Consider the following 19,155-nt stretch of genomic DNA (forward strand, 5'->3'; position numbering starts at 1 on the left):
AGGGGGCTGGGTTAGTAATGTGATTTTATTTCTAAAGCCACATGGTTGGCCACTACGAAGCTCTTGCACTATGTGGATGCTACATAACCCTCGGCACATCCTGGTGAGAATCTCAGCATTCCTGCTAAGATCCTCCCTGTGAGGTGGTTGTTGTTTAGTTGTTTAGTCATGTCCAACTCTTTGTGACCCCATGGACCATTGCACGCCAGGCACTCCTGTCTTCCACTGCCTCCTGCAAATCATGGCAACTATGCATGTATTTTAACTGATATCCATGAAGTGGTTTAGAGTCAGCATTTGAATTTAGCTCAGAAACTATAACTGATCAGAACAGAATAATTGCCATATAATTTGATCTAACTAAGGACTCTGGTTACAACACTGTAATTCACTCTTGCACCACTTGGAGCTTCTAAATTTTAAAGGCAGCTCCGTGAAGGGTAGCTTATGTGTTGTAATTTGGATACAACTAGGGCATTGTTGTATGGAACAAAATTCAGCTTCTCTAGGAAATATCATATCTTGTGTAGCAGCCAGTGGAGACGAAGAGTGTTCCTGGCTACCATTGTCACCTGAGCATCAAAGGATGACGCCTTGAAGTAACACTATTCATTTCCAGGCACTTGAGCCAGATAGCGGCATTTCTGTCAATCCAGAGGACCTGGTTCTTATACCTGGGGAAGAACAAGAAGTGACAGTTGTGTTTTCTCCAAAGGACTATAGAAATGCTGAAAGGTAATGCATCCTAATTGGCTCAATGATATTAAGTAGAAATTCTTTTTACAGAACTTCTAACTTGATGCTTTATTTTAATAGTGTTTTAAAAATCTTGGTACTGCCATCTGGGCCAGAATATAAAGTGACTGTAAAAGGCGAAGTGACTGCGGTGGAGAGCAAACCTTTGGTACAGAAATACCCCAGTTCAGAAGTTCCCCCCATCCTAGCTAACAAGCAGTTTCTGACATGGGGAGGTATACAGCTTGGCAGAACAGTGTAAGTACCAAGAAAAAAAGATATGCAGTGCATGATTGCTGGTGGTACATAAAGCGTGAATCAATTTTTCATTCAGGAGTATAAAAAACAGGCAACTCCCATTTTGTGTGCATTGAAAGCATGCACCATTTTCAGACCCAGAAGAGATTGGGGTGGGCTTATGCACGCTCTGCCAGCATACTCGATGACCTAGAATGCAACCCCCATTCAAATCAGGGTTGCCGGCAATGCATTGTTCAAACATGGTGATGCTCGGATCCAGGGAGTTCCTGCATAAGCAGAACTGTCTTTGCCATGTCCACAGTCAGACAGGTTTGCTGATATCCCTTACTATTCCAAATGACCATCAGAAGCAGCATTTAGGGATGTGTGAGAGACTACAGTGTCACTGTCTTGTCCTTACCGAGCTTCAGTATATTGGTCTTCATCCAGTACATTCCTGGATCCAGTGCAGTACTACTGTAAATAGATAAAATACCTGGCAGCTGGCAACTCTTTTTAAAAGAAAGAAAAAAGCGACCCCTTAATGGCACACAAAATTTACTGTTGGATATGCCTGCCTTCTCAGCATTGTACCCTTTGCTGTACATTTAGAAGCAAGCACATGCTGTGCATAAATAGCCAAAACTTTAGACTGTTGATAAGGTTCTAAATATGTCTTATTATGGAAAATAACACTATTATAACTCAGTAAAATCACAGGTGTACAGCTAGACCAACTAGCTCTTCACTAGATCACCTTGGATTTACCATGCTGTAATTCTTGGTGGATTATCAGGGCAACTGTTCATATATATAAGCAAATTACTGTGAAATGTTAAAATTTCTATATTTTTTCAGCCAGCAGAAGCTAATCCTGAGAAATAACTCTCCATCTATTACTCAGCAGTTAAGATTGCTGATAAGGGGTCAAGATCAGGACTGTTTTCAAGTAAGTAATGCAAAACTGAAACTGTTTATATAAGTTCAGATTCAAATATACTTGGTATTTGAAACTGAAGCTAGGTTTTATTTTAATCTTCTCACTGAAATAAGCCTTCAAATGGTATATTCTTAGCCTGCCATCCTGTACACAGTTACCTCAGAGTGAATCTCATCAAATTCAGTTGGACTTTATCAGCACATACAGGAGAGTACAGTGGATATGATTTCAAATTTTAAATTTCTGCAATGTTGGTTTTGATATGCCAGTGTCCCTCTTACAGCAGTGCTTGCTGCTAGTTTTGTTGTATCAGACTTAAGAATCTTGAATTTTTCTTTAACATACTCTACATTTCACAGAGCAATGTTATAGTGGAAAATATTCAGTGGCTTTTAAAACCACAAATTTGAAACAAAATGACCGAACTTAAGATTCTTATAACTAGGGATGGAGAACAGGATGAGGCCATCATCCTAATTTCATGTGGGTGGGTAGGGGATCCCAAAGGGAGAGAAGTGCAAAGAAAGTTAGAGAGGGTGCCAATTTGAATGGAGCCATCAGTTCAGCCATTTACACATTTTTCCTGTACTGAGATTTATCTCTGTGCATGGAAAACATTGCAAAATGAATAAAAAACACTTATTCTTACTGTGTCAGCATTTCCATAGAGTGGCATACCTCAGAGGTCATAGAATTATGGGAGCAAATTATTTGGGTTTAAACTGTTCATTAAAATCTTAACTCTTCTAAATTAATTTTCTGAATTAAAGTAATTTGCTGTGTGGATTTTCTTGTATATTTGCAGTTGAAACTTGGAGAACATGTGTACAATAATTGTGAAATCAAGATCCGACCAAAACATGATTATTCTGTCTGTCTAATGTTTACACCAACTCGATTAACCTGTATGTATGCAAAGCTTGAAATGAAACAGCTTGGTCTTCTATCTCAACTAGGAATCAAGTTCACTGTAAGTTACTTTTTACACTGATCCTATTTCATGGGATGTTTCTGAATTTATTACCGTATTTTTCGCCCTATAGGGCGCACCGGTCCATAGGGCGCACATAGGTTTTTTTGGTGGGGGGGAATAAAGAAAAAATATTTTATTCCCCCCCCCCGGCACGGGGCTGGGGAAGCCTGAGTTTCCCCCGACCCCAGCCCCCAGAACAGGCTGCTATCCGCAAGCCTAGGGAGCCCGGCGGGAACTCCCGCCGGGCTCCCAAGGCTTGCGGAGAGCTGCCCGAAGGCCGGGGTGCACAGCGCCGCACTCCCTGGGCTTCGGGCTGCAGGCAGCTGTGCGCAAGCTTGCGGAGCCTGGCGGGAACTCCCACCAGGTTCCCAAGGCTTACGGATAGCTTTCTGAAGTCTGGAGAGCGAGAGAGGTCGCTCTCGCTCTCTAGGCTTCAGCGAAATCCTGCATTTGCCCCATAGGACGCACACACATTTCCCCTTCTTTTTGGAGGGGGAAAGTGCGTCCTATAGGGTGAAAAATACGGTATGTTCATTTTTGCAGTAAGTCCTTCAGGACGTTTTGAAGTATCTTCACACTTTCTGACAGTAAGCCAGACAAGAAACTGACCACTATAATCTCCTTGGATTTTATTATTTTACTCCAGTAGTTTTCTTGATATTAAGAGTGATACAGAGTCTCTCCACATCTCAGTAACTCCCTTGCCTTGCACTTTGGATATCTTTTTCTTCATGTTCTGGGCCTTTCAGTGTCTTAAGTCAGGGGTAACCAACCTGGTGCCCCCCCCCCCCGATTTTGTTGTACTCTGCGGGTGGTGCTGTGGTCTAAACCACTGAGCCTCTTGGGCTTGCTGATCAGAAGGTCGGCAGTTCGAATCCCCATGACGGAGTGAGCTCCTGTTGCTCTGTCCCAGCTCCTGCCAACCTAGCAGTTCAAAAGCATGTCAGTAGCTCCCAAAGAAGCTTGCTTTCCTCACTTTTCTCAGTGGTGAAGGTGAGGGATGCCTTTGTGAAGATCCATTTCAGGGCACCATGAAATAGCTGTTCCCAACACAGCCAACTTCCTTCAACTTGCATCTGCCTGCCTGTAAAGATCCTGTTACTCGTACATATCAGAAACCAGTCATTATTCTGCTTACTTAAGCTACTTTTACCCTGCTTTTCCATCATTTGGTCTTTAGGGTGTGCTACATATGAACATTTTAAAGAATTTTAGAATTCTTTGATTGTTTTGATTATTAAAGTTGGGGATAATGAAACTGGGAGCAAGGTTATTTCAATTCTGGTTTTTCTAAATGTATGTTTTTCTTTCTTTCAGATACCATTGTATGGATATGGAGGAAATAGCAATCTGAGATTAGAAGATGTTAAAAAACACTGTAATAGATACATAGTGGGGCTGAATGATATAGCGGGGCTGAATGGTAAAACAAGACAGGCTTCCTTTTCTGTACAAAATACAGGGAGTCGGGCTGCGTACGTGAAAGCACTGTGCTTTAAGAACTCGAGTGAAATAATTGTTATGGATCCAAATGTGATGAGAGTTTCCCCAGAAAAGTTTGTTCTTCAGGAAAGTTCACAGCAGGTAATATGAAAGCCACAATATATATATATTACGCAAGACCTATAAAATGTGTAAGCTGTTAACATTCCCCCCACCCACCCAAAAATGTGCCATAAAATCTTGCTTTGTGTTTGTGAATCTTACATATAATTCAAACAATTGTGCCACAAATTAATTTACCAAAATTTGACTGTTTCCTCTCAGAAAGTTACAGTAACATTTAATTCAACTGAAGATCAAAGTAATTCACCAGTGTTGTCTACAATTTGTTTTGTCTATGGAGATGAAATTTTGAGACAGCAGTATCGCAGGTAAGGCTAAATGTTTTTTGAGAAATAACAAGTATATTCATTACTATCTGTTCTTAAGAAATAAGAAGCAGATGGTTAGAATGGATATTTAAAGAATAAAAGTTTTTTTTTATATTGGCTGTTAAATATTACTACAGAGCTTTTCAAACTGTGTGTCGTGAAACATTGGTGTGTCGGCTGTGTCACGCAAATGCTCCCCACACTCCTCCCGGGGCTAGAAAGGGGTTAGTTTAACCTCCAGTTGCTAGTAAAACTGAATTACTGTGTCGTGAAAGGATGCATGTCTAAAATGGGTGTCACCAACATGAAAAGTTTGGAAAGCTCTGTATTAGTGGTTATTAAATAACATAGCCAACTCTGTCTGTGTTCAAAGATCAGCAGTCACTGGTATCAAGAACAGGAACAAGTTCACTTTTTTGGATTATAAAATCCCTTATTGTAAAATACGTTTGCAAAAGGTTTGGAAAAGACTGGAGTATGCAGCTGTGTTCAGCACTCAGATTTGCTTCATTTTCTGGCTATGGCAGGTTAGCACTTGAGGGTCTTAGAATGTCTTTGTTTTTAGTCCTGCTCCCTCTCCCCTTGTGCATGGTAGTCAAATGCTTCGTAACAAGTTGGTAACTTCCAACAATCCCACAATGAACATGTAATAGCAGTACATCTAGGAAACAGACATATGTAGGTGTTTCCCTCTTCCCTGCAACATAACCAAAGTAGTTCCTATTATCTGGCCTAATTTGAGCTTGCTGGGCACAATGTTTGTGGGCCCATAAACTTTCTCTGTTGTTAGTAGCAGGCCATTATATGTGGTCATTGTCAGTGCTGCTTCTCCCCTCCCCTTTGTCCTCTGTTATGTGCAGACAAATCAGTAGTAGTTGGACTCTCCACAGACCAGTGGAAGGCAAGATTATACTTCCAGAGTTCTAACTCTGTGTGGTTCTTTAACCAGCATACTGGACATCTGGGGCAGATGATTTCTGGAAGGAAACTTTTGGACACATTTGTGGAAGGATGATTGAGTTATGTTTGTTATGTTTCTCAATGGGAATAAGAAGCTGATCAGATGTAGTCCCTAAGCACACTGCAGTGCATAAATGCTTTTAAAGTGGGGTAATTGGATTGACTGCTTTACAGAGTATTTTAGTGTCTTTGTTAAATGCTTCTTCATAACGTTAATGAGACCTGAAAACTCTCAATTGTCTACTCAGAGCTGTACAGCAAAATCCAGAGCGAGTGCAAAAAATGCTTCCTGCTAATAATCCTGTGATAAATGTAAAGTTTGATGAAGAATTCCCTGGGGAAGAGCTGGTGACCGAAGGTAAGCTTGAGCACCCTGAGAATCTCTACTTGTTTGTATATTTGATTTCTCGCCATTCTTTAGATGTATTTCAAATTTAGCTTTCACTACCACTTTCCCTGCTGATCAGAAGTTCGGCGGTTTGAATCCCCGTGACAGGGTGAGCTCCCGTTGCTCGGTCCCTGCTCCTCCCAACCTAGCAGTTTGAAAGCACGTCAAAGTGCAAGTAGATAAATAGGTACCGCTCCGGCGGGAAGGTAAACGGCGTTTCCGTGCACTGCTCTGGTTTGCCAGAAGCGGCTTAGTCATGCTGGCCACATGACCTGGAAGCTGTACACCGACTCCCTTGGCCAATAAAGCAAGATGAGCACCACAACCCCAGAGTCGTCTGCAACTGGACCTAATGGTCAGGGGTCCCTTTACCTTTACCACTTTCCCTTATTCATATGATTATATTCTTGCACTCTGGTTATCATAATGCAGGTGCTAGTGCAGCTGGGTTGTTTTTAACATGGTTGATAGTAGGGGATATTGTGGTGGCGCAGTGCTTCTCACCTGACCTCTAGTCCATCACGTTGCTGCTGTTTATGTCCCCAGACCTCACAGCCTCCTTACCCTCCCAGGAAGCAACACCTATGCGACCTGCTGGAAGTCAAGTGAGCAGCCCATCTCACTGTCCAATACTGGTTGAGAAATCAACCATGCAGCCATCTCTGTCCTCTCCATAGCAAATCTTTTCTCTCTCCCATCTCCCATTGTCATTCCTCCAATGCTATTTAGGATTCCCTTTTCATCTGCCTTTGGCAGCAGTAGTTGCTTGATCTTGCTCTAATTCTAGCTATAACTTTTTAATACGTTTCTGAAGCTTGCATCATTCATGTCACCTTTACAACATTAGCTTTTATCCTAAATGTACATATTTGGAAGTTCCATTTGAAATCAGTGGGAATTTGTGTATTCTTGTGTATCTGCTGGGAGGCTGGTGATGGACTATGTGCATTTTCTCTCTTAACTTCTAAAGAATTTGAAAAGGTCCAGGAATGCAATTACTGTCTGTAAAGACGGTAATAACCCAGTTGATTAGTCTGTCATTCGTCACCAATCTTCAGTAAATACTGCAGTTTGTTTCATTAATCCAGCTTTGCTTTTGATTTTTAAATGTCTTCTCTAGTATATGATCTTCCGCAACATTCGTTTGATATCCAGTACTTTTTCATGAACATGAGAAGGATTATTGTTTCGGCGGTTAATGCCTTCAGTAGTTCTGCTTTCGATATCAAGCCATCTTCAGTGCATCGTGTAGCACTAGAGAGGTAATTTTATTTGTAATTTTTTAGTATTTTCTGAAATACTGGTAAGCAGTTCCTCTACCTTGGTAAACTTTGAATATTCCAACAAAAAAAAGAATTAAAAGACTCTGAAATTAGGTCATAATGTGTAGTTACCTGACTGGACTACTTCAGTGACTGGGGTCTGTATATAATCTTTCTTGGTGGTTGTGGGTGTTGATATGATTCCTGTGGAGTAATACATAGGGGAAAGGTTATGTTGGAACTGAAAATCATTTTCAGAATACTAAATTCATCTGCTAACTTTTAATTGCTTTTTATCAGTTTTTATCTGTCTGAAACTCTGGCTAAGTCTAAGTAAGGCAAGGGTTTTTTATTTTCTTTTAGAAGGCAAGTTTTATACTCTGATATTTGCTTCTCTTGTCTCGTTTCCTAGTATTTGGTGTTGAACTGCTCTTTCTCTGTTTCATAGACCTGGTGTTCCTGAGAAATCCAATATGACTTTGGATGTACTACCTGTTAAAGGACCTCATGGTTGTGCATTGTCATCAAATGCTGATAGCATTGATGAAAATAAGCTTGTTTCCAAGGAAAACTGGACTCTTCTGCCTGAATTTCTAATTCTCACTGCTCCTTCTCAAAGTATGTTATTTCCACACGTTTCAAGATCTGTTAAAAATATTCACCATGATATTTGTAACCTATACATTGCTTAGGATTGTTATGTGATAGATAGTATTACTGTGAGACACAATAATAAACTGAATTTGTTTGGGATTGGGAATATTTCTCTATGTATATAGAACTCTGTTGATAAATTGATCATGATGCATAAATTCTGGAATTAAGAGAATTTATTTCTGTAGTAGAGATGACTTCAAAAGCTTACCTAGAAACTTTCAGTGGGATTTTCTGTGTTTTACAGATCTCCTTGTTACAGTCATACCTTGGTTCTGGAACACCTTGTGACTTGAACGTTTTGGTTCCTGAATGCCACAAACCCGGAAGTGAGTGTTCCGGTTTGTGAACGTTTTTTGGAAGCCGTATGTCCGACACAGCTTCTGATTGAGTGCAGGAAGCTCCTGCAGCCAATCAGAAGCTGCGTCTTGGTTTTTGAATGTTTTTGGAAGTTGATCCGAATTCTGGAACCAATTCCGTTCAAGAACCAAGGTATGACTGTAGTTCCAATTTGTTACAAGGAAGTAAAAGATCCTTGTTTCAGTGTTGGTAACAAATCAGTTGCTGGCAGCCTAGTCAGTGGTTGTAAAGTTTCCACTTTCCAAAGTAACTCACAACCCACTATTTAGATATCAATAAAGTAATACATGCTTTTTTCCTATAGCTGTATTATGTTAAAGCCTTTGATTCATTACTGCACATGTAAGTTTGGAAGTAACATTTGCATAATTGATACGGTTGTTAATGCTTTGTAAATAGCACTTAAATGTATTATAAGATAACTGAGAATTCATGCAATTCTTATCTCAAAAGGTGGAGCTGCGATTACTAAACATGCACAAATAAGTAACAACTCAAACAGGTCATTGACATTTGAGCTATCGTGGCCTGCTCACTGTCTGACAGTAACACCTCAGCATGGAACTGTTGAACCAGGGTAAGTACTTCCATTGTTCATTACTTTTCCACATGATTCCATTAATTTGAAAACTGTCCTTTGCCGTAACTAAGGTTGCAATCCTATATCCACTCATGCACAACTAGTTTCTGTAGAATTCAATAGGACTTACATCTCAGTGCCATTGTATGGGATTGCACTGTCAGTCTGATTACATCCAGCTCTTGAGATAGCATGAAGGTGAAAGGGAAGGAATCTTTGTACAGTTGTGAAAAGAGTTTCTGGCTATGTCCATAGTGTCAAGCTTTTCTTTCCTAAAAGAATAAACAGCCTTGTTTTTATTTATGCTGAGAAAAACCTTTAATTCTTAAGGATAACCTAAAGTACTTGTGGTTAGCACAGAAAAAATTAATACTGTACGTATACAAGATATATGATTCAGATTGAGTTATCAGTGTATTTCAGTTTTATGTTTTTTAAATAACTTAAAGTTAGAGCCTCTCTCACACAAGATTTCATAGTCTTCTATGAAAATTCTGCTACCATATGATCTGAAGCTGATATATTGCACCTATCACAATAATAGTTATACAGTTGGCAAGCATATTGTCACCCCACTTGATATTTTGCTTCTGATAGTGTTGTATCATAGACCTAATAATTCTAGCTCTGTGTACATGGCAGGTGCACTGGTGATTGAAACATCACTATGTGAGTTTTCCCTTGTCCTTATGAAGCTAGACTTGTAGATAGGCATGGGTTTGCAATTCCTCAGATTAAATTAATAGAATACTAAAATTTCATCAGTTGTGTACAAAAAAGTCAAGAAGAACAGTAACCAGATCTGATGATGAAACATTGATTTCATTTAGCATATTAAAATTAATGCACTGGACGTCTTATTTCTAGAAGCAACATTTCAATTTATGTGAGTCCAAATCCATCACTCGCAGAAAAGAAATCCATCTTTCCATGGAGTGGCCTTATTTATGTACATTGTGATAATGGACAAAAAGTAAGTGACTTAAATAAGTGTCTATGGTTATGAAAATTCTGCCAAATGCCTTGGTTTTAGAAAACTAATTTCATGTTGTCAGTTAAGTTTTCATCTATTGCTTTAAAGGGAGTAGTTTGCATTTCCTAGATGAAGTTTGCAGTTATGGGAGTAAATGAAGAATTGCTTGGGGTCAGTTTACCTGAGGAATAACCTGCTTCTATAGGATTGCACCTGGCCTCAGCAGGTTTTCTCTTTGTGCCTCCCATACATGATATTAGGCAGGCATAAGTGTGTGTTCCATCTCTTTCTCTTTTGTTGATTGGTTGGTTAATTTTTATTTCTTATTTTTTAATTGCATAAAATAGCAAAATACCTTAATATAATAGTAGTCTGCTCCCTTATTGTATATGTCCAACTATATTTGCCTATATTTACTAACTCAAATTCATTAGTAGTTTCTGTTGAAGGCATGTCCAATTAAATATTTATTTTATCTCTGGTCACTTTTGCTCTTTTAAATTGTGTGTGCTAATACTTCTGTTTAATAATTGTAAGTTGTCTTGGAAATGTGTTGAAAACTGGGAAATTCATTTCTTCAAGTGTTGGACAACTTATGCTCTTGTATGGAAGTTGTTTTAAAAGTTTAAGAGATGTATGTGTTCCATTTTCTTTGTTACATTGAATATTTTCACCTTGCTTTTGAGTCCTTGGTTGCAAGGCAGGTTTGAGCATATGCACTGGCCAGCCAGTCTGGGAGATAACTGTAGGATTAACTTGAGACCAGTAACTGCAAAATACTATGATTTCTTTTCTTTCTTGTGCATAGCTTGTTAGGGTCCAAATTCGGGAAAATATCTCTGAGAAGCAATCTGAAACGGTTTCACCAGTTGCCAAAGTAGGTGTTCATCAGCAGCAGCCTGAGCTTCCTATTATGCACATAAGGCCACTTCAAAAGCCATCTTCGACAAAACTTGAAGTAAAGAATCGGACTGTGTTTTTTCCTGAAACAAAGTCTGGGGAAAGCTCAGGTAAGGTCGGTCTTGCATATGACTAGTATCTTTTTGAGTAAAATGTTTTCTAATGGTGAAAACGAAACATGTATTACTTCAGTGAGACAAGCATGACTGGCCATGCACGGCAGCGACTCACAGTCTTGAAATTCACATTCACACAGTTCACACATAACACTAAGCCAATAACAAATTGGCAAGTGTGCAGGTTTCCAAACTGAAGTTGTATTAATTTCATTATTTTCCATGCAATTCATCTCAGTCTTGCGGCACTTTAAAACCCTTTTTATGGTCTTTTTATAGAAGACTATAAATATGATCACTCCTGACCAAATGTTATAAGCACTTTCACTGAACTTAAGAAGTTCCTCAACTCACTGGGCTCTCAGAAGAATGCTACTCTTGAGTAGCATGTCTTTCCCAGGTTAAAAAGTCTTTGCGTCGTCACACAGAAATCCCCTTGATCTAAGAAACCTCTAGCCTGACTACCAGTCACAGCTTCTTCCATTCCAGGCTATAGGACCTCATGGAGCCTCTCAGCCAAGAGACCTGCCACACTCCTTGTCTGTAAAGAAATTCTCTCTTCCTAGCTAAGCTCCAGGGCAGTGCCAGGCTTCACAAGTTAATTCTATAACCCCCAAATGAATAGATAAGGAAGATAATCATTCCCATATACTATCTCACAGTTCATGCAAACAAGGTCCAAATCCTTCACAGGCCCTTATAAGAATAACTGTTACTTGCTATGGATGTTTGTATGTGATGCCAATAAAAGGTTTGATGATGATGATAAATAACTGTTACTTACATTACTTGCCTGCACTTCTTCTTCCAGAAAAGTACATAGAGATTGAAAATAATGGAGATGCAAATGTGAAGTGGCTATTGTCTTCTTTTGCACCGCCGTATATCAAGGTGAGTAGAAAATCTGGAAAAACAAACACACACTGTCTTTAAAAGATCAGGTTATATATTCTGTAATCTTTGCATCTAAACAGACCTGGCCTGACAAGAACACGCAAATAGAGCTCTTCTGACGAAAGAAAAATATTGGAAAATAGGTTTCAAAAGCAACACCGAAAATTCAAACATTTTAAAAGAATTAATCTCTTTCTGATCTGGTTGCTTACCCTCAACTTGTAGTAGATAGACAAATGTGCATACTCTGGTTTTTAATCAGATTGTATAGATAGGCAAGTGCTGGACATAGGTAAACACTTAAAATTTTGAATGATCTCAACTGTAGATTCACAATGGAGGTGTTGGAGAACAAACTGGAAAATCATTTTTATGAAATCATTAGATACTGAAATTAACAACTTCCATGTTAATGGGTGGTATTCATCTAAGTTTTACTTGGAGTAGCCCTGCTGAGTTAAGGGACCTAACTGAGTCATGATCATTAATTCAAATGGGTCTACTCTGAGAAAAACCTAATTGAACACCACCCAGTTTCCAATTAAAACCCACTTCACTTGCTCATGTTCCAAGGCTGCTTTGTAAAACTAGTGTTTCTGTTTAATAATTTCCTTTCAGGGCTTAGATGACAGTGGAGAGGTTTACAGGGCCACATATACTGCTTTTCGATGTTCATTGCTTTCTGGTATTCTTAAAGCTCATGGGGAAGAAAAGGTAAGTCACATTGACTGTGTTTTCATCTTAATACACTGCACTTCTGTTTGTCTTCCATCAAAAAAAAAAATCAGTTAATGCTTCAAAAGTTCTAGGCTATAACAACAGCATTTTTGTGAAATGAAGTCAGGCTTCTACTCAATAATCCATCCTGAAAAATCTAAAGAAATTGAAAAAGTAGCATCAAGATTACACAATACTGTTCAGTTCTGCATGAAGAAACTTGCTTTTCTTAGAGTATACTGTGAAGAATTAACTTTGAGATATGGGTTGAATTCACCTACTCTGTATGTGCAGTGTCACATGACATAAATTTGTAGACCTAGTTCATTTGAATTTGTAGTCATACAAGGCAGGAGGGGGGCTTATCAGATCATTCAGGATCCTCATGTGGCATAGAGCATCTCTTCCACACTCCCCTCGCAATTGTGAATTACTTCCTGAGCTAGAAAGTGACACTTTTCATAGGAAAAAAGGACATACTAGTGACTCATACTGCTTGCGAAGATGGTTGCAAAAGTAGGTAAACTACAAACTCCAGTAACAAGAATGGTTGTCAGATGGATGCTGAAGGCTGCATTGGTCCTATAGCTATAATCTCAAGGAATTTGCTGAATAGAAAGTTGATCCTCTGATCAATCTAATTTTTACTTTACTTTGTGCTCCTATCCCATTGCCTTTGCTCCCTCTCACACACACCCCATTGCTGGCATGCCAAGAACATGGTGTCTCTCACATTATTTCTGGCCTTACCTGATGAACCAGTTACTAAATACAGTGAAATAAAAATTAAAAAGCTGCTTATTTACAAAGCAAAAGTTAACATTCAATATTCTCTCTCTTTGTACCTTGAAAATCATTCATAAAACACTAATAAGAACGCTTGTCTGCCTTTTCCCTCCCCACACTGGTTGATGGCCTGCCATAAACAGGCGAACGCCTTTTTATTTAAACAGGCAATTGGCATTCTGGGCTGGATTGTTTTGCTCAGCTGTTCTGTGTTTTAATATGCATTTCTAATTGATGTTTGTAACTAGCTGACATTTTAATCAACTTTTGTCTCGTGTGTTTATCTGATCTTATTGTTATCCTTAGTTTGGAATTTTTTAAATGGAAAGGTGAAGGATAAATTGTCCCTCGATTCTCCCCTTATATTTCGCATGACAAACTTCTTTTCTCTGAGTGAGGACAGTCACTGTGCTTCAGAAAATCTTGTCACATGAACCTAGAGGCAGTGTCTTCATTAAGACACCGATAGAGCTGTCTTAATGAAGGTTCATCTTCCAGCTTCCCCAGAAATTGAAGGAGGAATCTACTAATTATTGACCATTCCTCTGAGCTCATGGGCTGGTATCTGCTGAAGGATAGTATCTTTTTTCTGCCCTCCTTAACAGGAATTAATGCTTCTCTTTGGGAATTTTAGTAAAGACCTCCCCTTTCCAAGATGTTGTGCTGCACCAGTTATTACCTAAGTGGTCATACATAATCAAAAGGGTTATGGTTAAATGGGTACAACCATGGGCATCCTCAGGATTTGTGGAAGGGGGCAGGGTGAGAGGGCACAAAGTGAAATATTGAAAGAGGGGTGCAGGCTAGTTTCTCACAAAAATTAGGAAAAAATAGTATATCAGGCTTTACAAATTCTAGAAACTGTATTTTTCAATATGAAAGCTGACAGTAATAGAAATCCAGGAATTATGGTTCCTCTGGAGGGAGCAACTGCCCTCCTAGAGGCCCATGGGTAGAACTAATCATTCAGGATCATTGGGAACCTACATAAATTGGATAAGGAACTTACACCTTGTTAATATTGGCCCCTGGGGTTGGTCTTGTATCAGCAGTCCAGGTAGTGTCAGTGACATTACATAGATTGGAATAGCACTTTCGCCAACTCTGACAAACACAAAAGAAATGGCTGTCGATTCAGTCAAATTTGGAAAAGAATTTATTCTCTAACTTACTTTCTTCATAGGTTGTAGTCACCTTTTTACCTAGAGACAAAGGACACTATTCTCAGTTCTGGGATCTCGAGTGTCACCCAATTCACGAATCTCACTTGAAAGACAAACACAGACTTCAGTTTTGTGGAATGGTGAGTATATGAATGAGATCATTATTTTATTTATTAGAGATTAATACTCAACAAGGTTTCATTCCTTGTTGAGATGTAATGTGAAACATTGTCATTTCATCATTTGTGTAGTCTCATCGTTTGTCTAGCCTCCTCCATACAAAAGAACTCCCATAATAATAATATTCTTGTCTAATCTAAATGCTTAAAGCATACAGGATTTAAACAACTTTTGTAGCTTTATACTAAATACTTTGTACCTGTTTCCAGACAAGGTATCTCTGAGGAGACATACACATAGCAAAAAGGCCCCAAAGCACTAGGTGCTTTTGTCTCCAACCACTAGATTAGATTAGATTGATTATTTAATTTCTGTATCACTTAATATATTAAAAATATATCTAAGCGGTAGACAAAAAAGAGGTAACAACAGACATCTTAAGCAAATATTACCAAAAACAGTTAGATATTAAAATGTTACATTAATATAAAGTTTTATCTGTCTATCTATCTATGTATGTACATTTTCCTTCTGACACACCCTCCCCTTAGCTTCTGGGTTCTCACCCAGGGTCTAAACAAACTCTCAGTTCACCCGCAAAAGTCTCATAAGAAGAGTTCCCTGAAACAGCGGACAACACCCTAGTCTCTCACTCTAGACTTGCTTTTTATGGGCAGGTCCAAGAACAGGATTGGAGAATCTGTGGTCCTTCAAATGTTGTTGGATTACCTCATCCCCATTCAGTAGTTGATGATAGTTGAAATGTAACATCTGGAGGATGTCAGCTTTCTCCCCCTCTGCATTGGTGATTCAGCTAGATGTTGAGTTAGAAAATACCTCCTAAAAGCCAGTCTTGCTTCTGCCTAGTTAGCGAATGGTCACAGGTTCCTGTTCTTTATTCTGCTACTTCCATTCTGTTTGAGCAAGTCCTCCCTTACAAGTCAGACAGAGAAGGAAAAACAACAAGATAACAATATTAAGTGCTGAACTGTGCTACTTTGAACCTGCTTCTGCACTCATGATTCTTCAGTGGTACATTTTTCCTACTCAGTACAATGGCCTGAAGAGTTTTGTAATATTGTCAGCCTACAAGTGACATATGTAGTAAGTGAAATCTTCACTTAGTAGTGTATCTGCCTCAACACTAGAATTGTTTTTGACAACAAAAGTAATCCTTCTCAAAGTAATGAATTTAATTTTTCACATCCATGTAAAAATGTTCAGCGTACAGTGGTACCTCGGGTTAAGTACTTAATTCGTTCCGGAGGTCCGTACTTAACCTGAAACTGTTCTTAACCTGAAGCACCACTTTAGCTAATGGGGCCTCCTGCTGCTGCCGCGCCGCCGGAGCACAATTTCTGTTCTCATCCTGAAGCAAAGTTCTTAACCTGCAGCACTATTTCTGGGTTAGCGGAGTCTGTAACCTGAAGCGTATGTAACCTGAGGTACCACTGTAGTTCAGGGAGCTAATACTAATGTATAACGTCAGATGTTTCTTGCATCAGGGTATCTTAGGAAATGAAGATTTTAAAAATGAAGATTCCGCAGCTGCTTTAGTAAAAGTCAGCGTTCGAGATGTGACCCTAAGAAGAGATTACCCTAATACCTCTGAACACAAAATGTGGTATGTGAAAATGATTTTTTTTTATAGGCCATATGTCTACTCTTTCATCATCAACAAAGTAACTCTTGATCATTGTTGCTTATGTGACATAAGGTGATTCAGCTTCAAAGGAGGAACTGAGAGTGATATTCTTTCCTATGCTGAAGTGAAATCCATTTTATTTCCTTTTTATCCCACCCTCTTCCAAGGAGCTCCAGCTGGCTTAGATGGCTAGCAGATGGTTTGCTTATTTTTACAGTGAATAGCTTCAGACAAAAAATTATAGCAACAATGAGTTATCAAAGACCCCACACCCAACAATATTACAGAATGTTTGCAAAATGCATTTTCATAGGATTCCTAAAACTAAACAGTAAAGTGGGTTTGGTGGGACTCTCTAGGAAAGATACTATCCAGTTGTGGTTCCAACAATGTGCCAAATGTTGATTCTTTGCTTTCAAAGAAATACATTACAAGAATATTACTAACACAGATATAATAATATACATGATTGTTTGACTGTATTTTTACATTTCTCTTTCAAAAACAGGAAAGGGGTACATGCCCAGGAAGACATTTATAAATTTCCTCCAACTAGAATTGGTGAATCCAGTACACTGAAAATTACTGTGAGGAATTATTCTTCCTTTTCAAACAAGGTATATATAGAATTAATAGTATTGTTTCAAGATGTGTTTATATAATAACTCTTACTCCTTAGCATCTAATTCCTGATAGTAGGTCTCGGGCTAAATTTCTTTCTACCAATGTTTGTTTTCTGGTCATTCACTTCCCAACATTCATCTCATTTTCAGCTGAACACCAATTAACTTTCATTTTAAAATTGTACACTATATTGAATGTAAATCCCAATCTTGGAACTTGTGCTGTGGATTGATTGTTGAACAAATATTAAAAGCTTAAACACTACAAACCTTTTGTGGTCTAAATCCAACAAAGTTGGGAGTGGGTTTAAGCAAGCTTAACTGTTTTGGATGCAGACCTTTTTGTTAAACCTGCATCCCAGTATATCTTTTATCTTATTGCTGAACTCTGGGGAACTATGTGCTTAGTTGTTAATGAATATAGTAACCTGAATTGTCTTAACCATTTCTTGTTAAATTTCAGCTGAAGTTCAGATGTCCCAGAGAGCCTTTTTACATCAAACATTCCCATTATACTTTGAGGTAAGTGAACTCAAATGTTCTAAAGCTTCAACTTTTACCTGGATTAGGAGGATGAGTATTGGCCGTGCTGGTGTGAATGGGAGTTGTCATTAAACAACATCTGGGGAGCACCATGTTGACTGTCTCTAGAACAGCAGTTCTCAGCCTGTGGGTCCCCAGATGTTGTTGGACTACAACTCCCATCATCCCTGAGCTCTGGCCTTGCTAGCTAGGGGTGATGGGAGTTGTAGTTCAACAACATCTGGGGACCCACACGTTGAGAAAGGCTGCTCTAGAACATTTGTCTTGATACCCCTGCATAGCCCATGTGGTTGTGGCACTGGAGACACTCAAAGTAAATGCCTGAGTTATGTCCTGTACACACATTTTCTAGAATGGCTTAAGTTTCTTGGTTATGCTGATGTCAAAGATCAAAGGCACAAAGAGACTTTTAAATGTTCTTACATATTCAAAAAGTTTGTAAATACTTAAATATTTTTTATTTTAGTTGTATTGTTTTGCTGCTTTGTTATTTGTTGCCCTGGCCTCCTTTGGGAGGTAAGTGGGATAGAAATGTAATTACTGATAACAGTTAATAATCCATAATGATTGATAAACCAGTTTGAACTCCACACACAATATTATGCCACTGACTGCAGTATTCTGGCCAGTTAGCAAGTGAACTTTCTGCTGGCTCTTGCAGACCTACAGAGCTCCCAAAAAGATGGTAAAGAGCTACAGTACTTTTCTCTTGAAATCTCAAACTGAAGCAGCCTGTTAAGGAATTGTCTAACTGTTGTAAACTTGTCTCTTGCAGATGTCACCACTACTGCAACTTACCAGTACAGTTCAAGCCAGTATCAGCAGGCACTTTCAAAGGCTTATTGATGGTAGAGACAGACAAAAGTGGCACTCTTACCATTCAGCTCATTGGTGTGGGTTTGGCAGAATAGTAGTTTAAAGAGCTACTGTTTTCAGTACGTGATGAATTCACAACTAAATTATTGAATGACAGGTTCTTTTTTGTTGTTGTACACAGACTGTTTTGTAGGAAATGGAGGTGCTTGTAATTTTAAATAAAGTAATTTTGTATGTTATCATGCAACTTACACTACTGCACTTTGGCTGTTGAAAGCAGCACTGTGTCTTATTTTTGTATTGATTATGACTTTACAAATGACACTGTGTTTTTAAACATGTTTTTTTTTAAAAAATAAAGTTTCCCACTGAATTCTTGTCCGCTTTACAGCACCTATCACTAAACTCCGTGTGGCTTACCTGTTTCTATCCAGCTCTATATTCCAGTAGAAAAAGAGTTACAAGTTTCTGCAAATCCCTTCCTCTATTGCGTAGCTCAAAAGTGAATCCTGGTGTGTTTTAATAAATTTGCACTAGGTTTGTTATGATGAATATTGTTTAAAGCTGCTTAGAGCTCAAAAACTACTGAGGTATAGTTTCTGGTTTGCCTACTGAGTTCAGGAAACATGTTGTGACTTCAGCCTAATGGGAATTGAGCTAAGAAATACAACTCATAAACAGGGGTTAGATGGTCATCTGTCGTGGATGATTTAGTTAGGATTCCTGCATTTCAGAGGGTTGGACTAGATAACCCTTGGGGTCCCTGCCAACTCTATGATTCTATGAATGGTAAGCAACCTCTTGTTAATTTGGCCAATAACTGCATGCTTGAAATGAACAATTTTTCAAGATCCCATGAATGCTTTCAGCTATAACACCTCCTTCAGAGCAAC

General features: G+C 38.8%; 1 protein-coding gene across 5 annotated transcripts in view; it reads left to right on the forward strand.

Moving 5' to 3' along the window:
- The window catches only part of CEP192 (centrosomal protein 192), a 47,857-nt gene extending 29,220 nt beyond the window's left edge, over positions 1–18,637 (forward strand). For all 5 annotated transcript variants that reach the window (XM_081014071.1, XM_081014069.1, XM_081014073.1 and 2 more), the window contains exons 29-47: positions 620–735; positions 817–993; positions 1,834–1,924; positions 2,721–2,885; positions 4,206–4,472; positions 4,656–4,762; positions 5,971–6,080; positions 7,231–7,372; positions 7,821–7,990; positions 8,840–8,963; positions 9,834–9,939; positions 10,748–10,949; positions 11,767–11,846; positions 12,468–12,563; positions 14,536–14,655; positions 16,141–16,259; positions 16,789–16,897; positions 17,367–17,425; positions 18,222–18,637. In XM_081014071.1, the coding sequence (XP_080870197.1) occupies positions 620–735; positions 817–993; positions 1,834–1,924; positions 2,721–2,885; positions 4,206–4,472; positions 4,656–4,762; positions 5,971–6,080; positions 7,231–7,372; positions 7,821–7,990; positions 8,840–8,963; positions 9,834–9,939; positions 10,748–10,949; positions 11,767–11,846; positions 12,468–12,563; positions 14,536–14,655; positions 16,141–16,259; positions 16,789–16,897; positions 17,367–17,425; positions 18,222–18,357 (2,496 nt within the window). In that variant the 3' untranslated portion in view covers positions 18,358–18,637. The remainder of the gene's footprint in view (positions 1–619; positions 736–816; positions 994–1,833; positions 1,925–2,720; positions 2,886–4,205; positions 4,473–4,655; positions 4,763–5,970; positions 6,081–7,230; positions 7,373–7,820; positions 7,991–8,839; positions 8,964–9,833; positions 9,940–10,747; positions 10,950–11,766; positions 11,847–12,467; positions 12,564–14,535; positions 14,656–16,140; positions 16,260–16,788; positions 16,898–17,366; positions 17,426–18,221) is intronic.
- Positions 18,638–19,155: the final 518 nt, after the last annotated feature.

The sequence above is a fragment of the Podarcis pityusensis genome (genome assembly GCF_964106645.2).
Source record: "Podarcis pityusensis genome assembly, chromosome: 7".
NCBI classification, from domain to species: Eukaryota; Metazoa; Chordata; class Lepidosauria; order Squamata; family Lacertidae; genus Podarcis; species Podarcis pityusensis.